Genomic DNA, 12308 nt, shown 5'->3' on the forward strand with positions numbered 1-12308 from the left:
TAATCAGAACAGTCGATCGTAACAAGATGAAGAGCGTTTCTGCCAAATATTCCGTCAGTTAATCCTCGTTTTGCTGCATTAGAGCTGCATATTCAAGGTCATCAAAGAAATCATCACATTAGAGAACGCGCTGATCACCTAAATGACAGCATATCAGACTACTTTTGCCATCACAACACATGCACGAACATGATAATGCATTTCTAAAATGCACAGGATTTTTGAAAAAGGAAAGAAACTATATTCAGCACTTCAATCCGCCGCACACAACTCATTGTAGCTATTTTTAAACACATAACATGCATCTGATGGCTTGACGTTTTTTCCCGTTTGCTTTCGTTATTCCTGCTGTACATGAATGAGACTTTACCTTATCGTTCGGCTTTTGGGATTCTGTAAATAAGGCTATTTCTGTTTTGTCTCGCCTGGGTTTTGATATGACAGATGAGCTGCCCTTCTGCAGTCGCCTCAACAGCTGATTGAGTGCGGCGCATGGCTGATGCACCGAGGGATTGTGGGAATTGTAGTTTTTCGGGCAGAACAGCCGTCAAACTTACTGTGCGTCATGGTGTGAAGCTTATAATGGAATAAAATGCAAATCATGGTATTGTTTTGGGCTTCATTTCTAATGCATGGTGGAGCTCAGAGCTTATAAATGTAAAATTAAGTAATAAAAAAAATTAATAATTTTTTTTATCAAAATAATTTTTAATCAAAATTTTATCTCAATTACGATTAAGGAACGATTATTAATTAATTAATTAATTTTCTTTTAGACTTAGTTCCTTTATTAAACTGGGGTCGCTATAGCGGAATGAATCGCCAAGGATTATTTTATTGATATATTTTATTTTTTACCCTCATAGTTCACTGACAGGTTTTGTACACTGAATATGCTCACATATTACAGGTTGATTTTACAACTGAAAGAAACACACACTATTTACTATCTTTATTGATTTATTGAACATTAACACTGAACAAATGAATCTAAAACACCCATTGCCTAAAACGAGCAGTCACTTATTTCTTGTAAAAAAGTTCAAATAAATATCTTGCACAAAATAAAGTATTGTCAATGTTTTTCATATTAAAAGTAGAAATTATAGGGTACCAATAGTGTTATTAGGATATGTGAATGCAGGGCTGTGGTGGACCATATGCATTCGCTCGATGCAGAAGCAAAAACAGTGGCGGTTCTAGACCAGAGTAAATTGGGGGGGGGGGGGGGGGGGGGGTGGGCAGGAAGGGGACACTTGTACTTTTAGGTGGCACACTTTAACATACATCACAAACTACTTAAACAATTATACAAAGTCATTTTTTCATGCATCACTTTGCAGTCAAGCTAATTAAATAATTTAACTCAAAATAATCTTCCATGTTAATTTATTTGACAAGTAACTTTAGCCCCTTTCACACAGTGATACGGGTAAATATCAGGAAAATTACCGGAACAACTTTACTGGCGAACTCAAATATGTGCTGTTCACACAGGCAAGGGCGTTACGGAATTATTCCGGAAAAAAACATTCTCACATCCATTCCAAAATACTGGTAAATTCTGACATCATTAACAAGAAAATGACCTATAAACGTATTTACCTGTAAACGTAATAGATATCCGGCTTGATGGTTTTACTTTTATTTAAAGCATTAGCATTCATGCAGCTTATCCCAGAGACATCCAAAGGCAGAAGCACTAACCGCAGCTAAATGTTTACACATTTGACAACATTGCAAATTCTGTGGATAGATAATTATTGTGAACAACTTCGATGAAAACATATGGAGAAACACTTTCGCATGTCCAGATGTACAGAATATGTATGTGTGCCGACGCTTACCGGAGCACTCCGGCACTTCACGTGCACATGTGTCAAACAACTCAAGCAGAGCTTGAAGGTAAACAAACAACAGCTTAACGTAAGCATTTTATCCATAATTATTTACACAGTTGGCAATAAGAAGGAACATAGAAACTCTATCTGACTAACATCTTGACTAACATCTAGCAGCTAAATGTGTCTGGACAAGTATCCAAAGGCTTTTATTTTCATAAACAGCGCGTATGTGAATGTGTCTGAATGTTCTGATTGGCTGAAGTAGACGTCTTAAGTCAGCGTGTTCTAAGCACACTCTTTCCGGCAATCTTCCTTCTGTGTTTACACAGCGCAGCATTCTGGCAAACTACCAGTAATGTTACAACTTCTCTTCCGGAAAATTGCCTAAACGAATTTACTGGTATTTCCAAAAAGGGCATGTTCACACAAACAGACACTTTCCGGAAAATTTACGGTAATTTTCCGGAAAGGTCTGCTTGTGTGAAAGGGGTTTTGTATTGTAGTAGGATAAAACAAAAATAATTCGTCAGGAGTCATTCATTCATCTATTTTCTTTTCGACTAAGTCCATTTATTAATCTGGGGTCGCCTCAGCGGAATGAACCGGCAACTTACGCAGCGGATGCCCTTCCAGCTGCAACCCATCACTGGGAAACATCCATACACACTCATTCACACACATCCATACACACTCATTCACACACATACACTAAGGACAATTTTGACATTCCCAATTCACCTATAGCACATGTCTTTGGACTGTGGGGGAAACAGGAGCACCCGGAGGAAACCCACGCGAACACGGGGAGAACATGCAAACTCCCTCAGTTATATCTCTAGAGTCTGCCACCGATGGCTGATGTCACTTCTTTGTGGCTTTTTAGTTGTGTTCACAAAAACACGCATACAGATTTAGGGGGGCCAAGCTTGTTGACAAGGGGGCACCGGCCCACCCTGGCCCCGCCCCAGAACTGCCACTGAGTATAAACCAGCCAGAGCGGGGTCACATGACTCCACATGCGGTATGGAAAGTAATCGAAATAAGTAGCCCTGGAAAACTTAGATCGATTATAGGTTCTGAATGTCAATTTTGATTACTTTTCGATTAATCCCCTAGCCCTATTTTATACATTATTCAGATTATTTTTTAATTCTTACATGGTTTCTGCTACGTTCATTCCTCCATGGCAGGACACAAGAAATTCTGCATTTGAGTAGCTTATATTTGAGGGCGTGCAAGAAGTTTTGTGCATGAACAGAAGAAATCGGCACGCAAGCAAAGAGATTTCTATGCTCGTATTATATAAATGTGATCTCGACTTGTAATACTGCGCTTACGACATTTGTCATTGAAATAACGCCAGTTGGTAAATCTGTGTAAAAGGCCTGTCGCCACAGCTGGAAAAAATCCTAGAGGAAACACTGTCTTAGATATTATTCTTTTATAGATCCTAACAGCATGCAACAGAAATAGGATTATTTGTGCAGTGATATGTTTTGCATGACACTGCTGAAACTACCCAAGAAAATTTACATTTTTAACCCAATATTTCAGCTTTTATTGAATTTTGAAATTTGAATATTGAAATGTGTTTATTGAATATCAAATCAAATATCAAAATAAACACAATTAAAGCATAAATGATCGGAATTCAGCTGTTTGATGTCAGTAAGGAGGCCATATGAGTTGTTAGCATCACGTTAACGTTCACTGCGGCCTGGCGATTGAATCTCAGTTATTAAAATAATACCATAGTAAATCTTTTACTTGATAACTAGTGTGTGGACTCATGTAAATATGGCAGAAGGAGTGGTTGTAATGCAACAGAAAATTTTCAATTTTATAACCCAATAATTAGCCAAATTATGTTTTATTTGGGTATAGGGTATACGCAGAGCTAGTGCTTCTTCGCATACTGATAAAGTTCTGGTGAACGGTTAATGTGACTCTTTCCATTTTAAATGGTTTCTTTTTTCAGCATCGATGTTGTAATGTAATTAAAATACAATCAGTTAAATAGACTTTAGCATTCATTTAGTTGTTCAAGCGTAAAACGAGATTAAAAGCTGTTTACTCAAACGTTCTCGTCAGGATTATCAGTTGAGCGCAGAAGCTCCGTTGAAAATACTGGGGTAAAATAAATGTTCATATTTTAAAGACATGGTGGGGGAAAATGTAATTTAACACAGTGCTTCTTGTACAATCTGAGACCCACTTTATATCGTATATCACTCATCCAGTGAAGATCGCTGATTTTTAAAGAAAACAGACCTTAATCGCACCCATTTTGTAACAGCACACAGTTCACCGGAAGTGCTTGACCGAGGTTACTGACAAATTAAAAGTTCTTCCGCATACTTCTGCATATACCCTATTGCAGTGTTTCCCAACCCTGTTCCTGGAGGCACACCAACAGTACATATTTAGGATGTCTCCCTTTTCTGACCCATTAACTTCAGGTGTTGGAGTCTCTTCTGATGTTATGATAAGTTGATTCAGGTGTGTTTGATCAGGGAGATGTTGAAAATGTGTACTGTTGGTGTGCCTTCAGGAACAGGGTTGGGAAACACTGCCCTATTGAATATCAAATCAAATATCAAAATAAACACAATAAAAGCATACAAAGCCAAATATTAATTTAATAGAGATTTATCTATTTATCTCTCTCTCTCTAAGATATCTATGCATTAATACTAAACTAACACTTATTAATACTAATAAAGGATTGTTTATCATGTATTCTTGTTTTTAAATCACTATGGATTTTTCTATGGGTTTTTCTTATTGTATTACTTCAGTAAATTCCATTACAATTATACCATTAGCCTATACAATAGAGGGGCAACAGAACATTGAACAAACAGTAATTTAATGAACAATGCATTCATTTTAAAGCTAACCACATGGGTCAAATGTGGGGTTTAAATTCGTTATAGAGAACAGTGCAGAACATATGAATTTACAGAAATATAGCCTAGCTAAAGCGGCATACACATGCTTACCATCAAAACAGTGTATGGTTATAACACTGTATACACTGTTTTTTAAATATTGCATATCAAAACACATCAGCAATAAACAAACAAACACTTTATCATTCCAAAAGTCTGTGCAGTATGAAATAGGAAATAAATCAAGCCCTCAATAATCACATGTATTATTACTGAATCCTTTTCAGTAACCAGTTAAATAAAACATGCATTCCAGTCATTTTTAAGTTGTGCTGAAATATGTTCACTCTCCTTACCACAGTACGAGGTATTCTGAAGCCAAATATGTATCTTCATGTTGCTCCAGCAGGCGTAGTCTCTCTTGCTCTGGGCTGCCTGCCTCTGCGAGAACATAAATTTTTATATTTTTGGCTACATGGAATGAAGACTACACGTCCCAGAATGCACTTGTGGTGCCGCGAGAACGAAGTTGCGCTCGCACAAGCGCGGTATCGCGTCCGCTCGCGTTTTCTCACGCGCAGTCAATGGAGTCACTGCGTGTTTCTGGAAATACTGGCATTTATGAATATTCATTAACAGATCGCTTTGTAATAATTGATCTCAATGGTCTATGATCGGATTTAAGCGGTTGTTTGATGTCAGTAAGGTGGCCATATGCTTTGTTAGCATCGTGTTAGCGTTCACTGCGGCCTGACGATTGGATCTCTATTATTAAAATAATTCTATAGTAAATTTTTTACTTGATAACTAGTGCGTGGACTCATGTAAATATGGCAGAAGAAGGAGCGGTTGTAATGCAGCAGATCGTGGACAGGTGAGTGAAAGAATCAAGTGTAAACAAACAGCTAATGTCAGCTATGGCGACCTGTCAAAGCTTCATGTGAAGTTAATAACATTCTTAATCGCATATAAGTAATCTAAACGAACAATAAGATTGTGTGATGAGAGATTTGCAGGTTTAGAGCGATTCTGCTTTAGCAAAGTGATGCTAATTGTGTTACTTACATGACGTGACGTCTTTGGCGAGGGGGCGTGACCTTGAGTTGGCATTTTAATTTTGTTTTGATTTAGATTTGCTCCTTTGTTTATATATTTTTAAAACCTTATGGTCATACACAGCCATATGTATATCAGCCCCTGTTCTAAAGATACATCTATATACTAATATATATATATATATATATATATATATATATATATTTGTTTTTTTTTTGTATTATTTTATTTAAACACTGATAGCATACTTTTTTGGGTCTAATTTGTATTTCCAATTTTGCATACACCAATAGCAATAATTAAAGTTCTATGAATGTAGTTTTTGACTATGTCTGGATATTAGGTTAAAATGCTGCGTCCTTTGCATTAATGAAATATATAGGTCCATTTATTTAAATAATCAAATAAATACCTTAAATAAATCAATTTGGCTTAAGTGTATTTGCCATTTTGTATTTGTCTTTCTGAATAATATATATATATATATATATATATATATATATATATATATATATATATATATATATATATATATATATATATATATATATATATTTATGAGCTGTAAAGTGGACTAAATTAAACTTCTGGTTATGTAAATTGGCAGAATTCTTGCTTGGGTACACTCACCAGCTGCTTTATAAGGTACACCTGTCCAATTGCTTGTTAACGCATATTTCTAATCAGCCAATCACATGGCAGCAACTCAATGCATTTAGGCATGTAGACGTGGTCAAGATGATCTGCTGCAGTTCAGACCGAGCATCAGAATGGGGAAGAAAGGTGATTTAGTTGACTTTGAATGTGGCATGTTTGTTGGTGCCAGACGGGTTGAGAATTTCAAAAACTGCTGATCTACTGGGATTTTCACGCACAACCATCTCTAGGGTTAACAGAGAATGGTCTGAAAAAGAGAAAATATCCAGTAAGCGGCAGTGGGCACAAACACCTTGTTGATGCCAGAGGTCAGAGGAGAATGGCCAGAGTGGTTCCAGCATTGTGTCAATGCCACAGCCTACCTGAGTATTGTTGCTGACCATGTCCATCTCTTTATGACCACAATGTATCCATCTTCTGATGGCTACTTCCAGCAGGATAACGCGCAATGTCATAAATGGCCTCCACAGTCACCATAACTCAATCCAATAGGGCACCTTTGGGATGTGGTGGAATGGGAGATTGGCATCATGGATGTGCAGCCGACAAATCTGCAGCAACTGTGTGATGCTATAATGTCAATATGGATCAAAATCTCTGATGAATATTTCCAGTACCTTGTTGAATCTATGCCACGAAAGATTAAGGCAGTTCTGAAAGCAAAAGGAGGTCAAATCGGATACTAGTAAGGTGTACCTAAAAAAGTGGCCGGTGAGTGTATGTTGCTTGATAATGTTGACTTTACAATATGCTCATCATTACATTACAGGTTTACTTTGTTCTTCAAAGTGTTCAGTGAGATGATTAATGCGTTAATCAACACTACAGCACAGCTTAACTTGTTCTGACCTCAGAATATTCCTTTAATAGTAAAACAGCTTAAGTCATAAGAGGCTTGATTGCCTGTTTGATCTGACTTGCACACTTGCTCAGGTCAGTAGATGCTTTCGGGAACGGTTCAGGGTAAAAAAAGCTCTTGCCGTGAGTATCTAGAGATTTTCTTTTAATGAACCCATAAAGAGGACAGCGTGCCCTGGAGAAGTTTATAGTGACACTGTTGTTGTGGTCACTTTTTGCATTGACCCTCAGGGGTCATAAATAAACAGTACATCGCCTCTTCCCCGTAATTGCAGATTTTCTAAATATAGGAGCATTTTTTCGTAAATGACGCAGACAAAATCTGACTTCAGTAATTATTCATTGGGTCAAGCTGTTTGGTGTCCTGACCTTGTTTATGCTTTTTCCACTGAGACCGTGCTGTTTGCCACATAGGGCCAGGCAGCGCTTGCAAATAAGCGAGATTACTGCACTAGCCTGCTGATGAGGCACAGTCCAGCAGACCTGTCCTTCCACTTGACAACAGCAGTCTTGAGGCCAATTCACACTGCACCGACAGAAACCGACAAACATGAGCAATCATCAGATACAAGCATGTCATTTCTTAGACATTCTCTACACACTGACAAGCAACTATTCAGCAAGTTAAGCCAACGGAAAAAGCCTTGCATCATGTACTACTTTTATTTGATAGTGTAAAGATGCTAGGAGCTTTGATATGTTGGTAAAAGCCTAAAATAATAGTTTTATGTAGCAAGCAACCAAAAGTGACCGTAAATACATTTGATTTATTTTATATAAATAAAAAATCATACACTTAAAACAATTCTTTAAACAAAATACATTTCATCATGATCATGACAAATGGAGTGGGATGAAGAGCAAGCTCATAATTTTCCTCACCCAGTTACCACATCTTTCCACGCCATTCGTCTATTACTTCAACTTATTTCTTACATTTTTACAAACAACATTATATTGGATTCTTTTAATGTTGTTTTTGGTATTTACTAAGACTTTAAATTGAAATGACATTAATTAAATTTTATGTCACATTATTTCATAATATTACAGTAAAGTGTGTGCAGATGATAACATTTGTTAAAACGATTTAAATTCACATGAACCCATAAAAATGACAACGCAATTACTAGTATATGCGATATCACAGAGAATGCCGAGCATTTATGTGTTTTATGTATAGGTTGTTTATCTAAATTCGACCAATCAGACGGGGCTTTACTATTTTTATACCGCCTCCCTAGTAAGTACTGTTACGCTATTGGCTTGAGCGGCTAAAAGGTGAACCTTTAGTACATCAGAGAGCTAATCATATACAGTTGAAATCAGAATTATTAGCCCCCCTGTTTATTCCCCCCCCCCCATTTCTATTTACGGGATTTTTTTCAACACATTTCCAATCATAAGAGTTTTAATAACTCATTTCTGATTTATTTTATCTTTGCCATGATGACAGTGATTAATATTTTACTAGATATTTTTCAAGACGCTTCTATACAGCTTAAAGTGACACTTAAAGGCTTAACTAGGTTAAGTTATTGTATGGTTTGTTCTGTAGTCTATCTGAAAAAATATAGCTTAAAGGGGCTAATAATTTTGACCTTAAAACGGTTTTTAAAAAAATTAAAAACTGCTTTTATTCTAGCCGAAATAAAACAAATAAAACTTTCTCCAAAAGAAAAAATATTATCAGACATGCTGTGAAAATTTCCTTTCTCTGTTAAACATCATTTGGGAAATTAAAAAAAAAAAAATCAAAGGGGGTCTAATAATTCTGATTTCAACTGTACTATTGGCAGAAGTAGAGACAAATGAGGAAAAGGACAACAGAGAATAAGAATCCAGGTTTTCAGTCATTCATAGTTTTTTTTAGTCTATCCTAAATGTTTGTACTTTGGATTGTTTTATGTGCATGAATTAGATTTAATTACACCTGAAAAATATCTATTACATGTTTATTTTAGTATGATCGTTACATAAATAATTGATTAAAAATAGCTTATAGGCTAATTTTATATCGCAAGAAATATCATTATCGCAATGCGATACTCAGTAACATTACAAAATACACATTTCCCCATTATCTTGCAACCTAAAGTGCTGTATTTCATGCCAGGCCAGTAAGTTGGCGATATCATATTGTAAAGAAGCACTGCATGTATGCATGCATGCATGCAGTCCTGTAATCCATAATTGTTGTTCTGGTTGTAAAGTTCTTGCACATGCCTAAAGAAAGAACGTGTAGCGTGTATGAACATGACATCAGTGTTTTCACAAAATCAATAATAATAGTAACATTTTCAAAAACTTGCACTTTACATTTTTTTCCCCAAAAGTTTCAAAAGACCTCAAATCAACATTTTCATAAATGGCAAAAAATGTTCATTTTGGGATAAAATTTTTCTTTCTGTAAATATTAGTGCAAGTTATATTACTGACCGCACGTATTACATAGATGCTAGGAGCTTTTATATGTTGCTAAAGGCCTAAAATAATAGTTTTCTCCACACAATTATGCAACAAATCGACCGAAAGTGACAGTAAATACTTGGGCTGCACAATATATCGTTTTGTCATCATTATCTCAATGTGCGAATATGCAATAGTTACATTGCACTAGCTGCAATTTTGAGTTGTGATTAGAATTAATTTGGAAAAAGTTTAATAGCAATAACAATAACTAAGTTTAACCCTACTACAGGGAACAAAATTATTTTTACGGCATGTGACTATAAAATCTCAAGCTAATTTAAACTTGTGCACAAGAAATTTATAACTTTAACAAAGATGAATTGTATTTTTTTAATCGCAATAAAGACTACACATTTTTATTTTACATTTGAACTCAATACTGTTTGAATAGCTAGAAAACCATAAAGCAGTCTTTTTCATTTGTATATTTGTGTTATTGTATTCGTTTATGCTTGTAATTTATTATAATGATTATACTTTATAATAAACACATTCACTACAAAATGATCCCGATGTAAAATTATGAATTCTTTCCTTATGGAGTTATTTAAATCATCCTAGGAAATTGTATTATTATAGCAATATATAATCACAGACAAGCAAATCATTGCAATGTCAGGTTTTTCCAATATCATGCAGCCCTTTTTAATTCAATTTGATTTAATTCATCTTGATTTCTATAGCGCTTTTACAATGTAGATTGTGTCAAAGCAGTTTAACATAGAAGTTCTAGTAAATTGAAACTGCGTCAGTTCAGTTTTCAGAGTTGAAGTTTAGTTCAGTGTAGTTTAAATTTCACTGCTGAAAGTCCAAACACTGAAGAGCAAATCTATCAATTTGACTTCACCAATTGATGGAAAAAATCCTCAAGAGAAACCAGTCTCAGTTAGGTATGACCATTTGTCCTCTGGCCAAACTTCTGTTTAAACACAATGTTACATTGGATTTCTATTGTAAACAAATACGGTTCTTTTAACTTTTTTTTTGTATTCATTAAAAATTTTAATTTATAATGTCATTTATAATTTATTTTGAGCATCTTAATTTAGTCTTATTGATTTCTTTCTTTTAGAAAATCTTACAAACTTGAGCAGCAGCTCTTATCCTTTTTTTTAACACCTTAATTTTTCGTAATTATTAATAATTAGTGAGCCATGCATGTATACAGTAGATTTTCCTTTGCTGAAGGAACACTTAATCTCCCCAATACTTCTTTTCACATTAGAGGAAACGTGTATTGAGAGGAAAGTACCGGACAGACTGGTGTCAGTAAAGAGGTTTACTGGCACATTAGCCTGTTTGTCCACATATCTGTGTCAGTTGTCATGGTGAAAGCTCTCATCTCTCTCAAATAGATCCTGTATGCATCTCTAATGTCCATCACTGAGGAAACGAGCTTCACAGGTCTGTGTGAGAGCAGATATCTATACGGCAGCATGCGGCTCTATCAGACTCCAGCACACGGCCTTATCGAGGCCTGCCACCCGCAGCTGCTCTCTCTGCATTGCAGCTTTCCAGAGCTTGAAAAGACGGGGTCATGCTTAAATCCTGTCTGACCTTTACGTGGCAGACACTCTATCAGCCTCTTTTGTTCTCGGCTGTATTCAGAAACCTGGCTCCATTTGTTTTGGCTGTTTTTAAAACCTCACTTTCTCTGCCGTATTGTTTTTCCCACCGCAGCTTTGATGTGTTTCCACATCGTCATGGATAAAGCAGGTTGTCTTTTCGAATGCACGTCTGAGTCGTGTTTGAAGGTGTCTGGAAAAAACCCACCATCATTTGGACCCTTTCTAGTGTTATGTTTCTAATTCTCACTTGTCAGTTAAATGGGTTTTTGCATGGTGCCTATGCAAGTTCAAAGACTAGAGAATACATAAGAGTTGTCACTGATATAGTTTTGAATGGGGAAAAAATGAAACTGTCAATATATGGCTGATCTAGCAAAGGAAGCCCTGCCTTCAAGTAAAAAAGCCAATGGCTGCATCCGAAATTGCCTACTACTCGAGTACGCACTACATTTGATGCCCCGCCTTAAAGGAGTCAATGGCTGCATCCGAAAATGCCTACTACTCAAGTATGTACTACATTTGAAGCCCCACCACAAAGTAAAGCAGCCAATGGCTGCCTCCGAAATCACCTACTACTCAAGTATATGTACTACATTTGAAGCCCCGCTTTAAAGTAAAGGAGCCAATGGCTGCATCTGAAATTGCCTAATACTTGAGTATGTACTACATTTGAAGCCCTGCTTTAAAGGAGCCAATGGCTGCGTCTGAAATTGTCTAATACTTGAGTATGTACTACATTTGAAGCCCTGCTTTAAAGGAGCCAATGACTGCGTCTGAAATTGCCTAATACTTGAGTATGTACTACATTTGAAGCACCACCATAAAGTAAAGGAGCCAATGGCAGCGTCTGAAATTGTCTAATACTTGAGTATGTACTACATTTGAAGCCCTGCTTTAAAGGAGCCAATGGCTGCGTCTGAAGTTGCCTAATACTTGAGTATGTACTACATTTGAAGCCCCAC

At 36.2% G+C, this 12308-nt stretch overlaps 2 protein-coding genes across 6 annotated transcripts in view; one reads left to right on the plus strand and one right to left on the minus strand.

Annotated features, from left to right (window-relative positions):
* Positions 1 to 5188, minus strand: part of cpeb3 (cytoplasmic polyadenylation element binding protein 3) — a 121371-nt gene extending 116183 nt beyond the window's left edge. For 3 of the 5 annotated variants that reach the window (XM_056471567.1, XM_056471566.1, XM_056471564.1), the window contains exon 1: positions 5092 to 5156. In XM_056471567.1, the coding sequence (XP_056327542.1) occupies positions 5092 to 5131 (40 nt within the window). In that variant the 5' untranslated portion in view covers positions 5132 to 5156. Of the gene's footprint in view, positions 1 to 370; positions 473 to 5091 lie in introns of those variants that run through there. The other 2 variants (XM_056471563.1, XM_056471565.1) reach the window with 2 other exon arrangements.
* Positions 5189 to 5258: 70 nt separating this feature from the next.
* Positions 5259 to 12308, plus strand: part of marchf5 (membrane-associated ring finger (C3HC4) 5) — a 34254-nt gene continuing 27204 nt past the window's right edge. Inside the window, exon 1 of the mRNA XM_056471363.1 lies at positions 5259 to 5609. Within this exon, the coding sequence (XP_056327338.1) occupies positions 5566 to 5609 (44 nt within the window). The 5' untranslated portion in view covers positions 5259 to 5565. The remainder of the gene's footprint in view (positions 5610 to 12308) is intronic.

This window comes from Danio aesculapii, chromosome 13, assembly GCF_903798145.1.
Source record: "Danio aesculapii chromosome 13, fDanAes4.1, whole genome shotgun sequence".
NCBI lineage: Eukaryota > Metazoa > Chordata > Actinopteri > Cypriniformes > Danionidae > Danio > Danio aesculapii.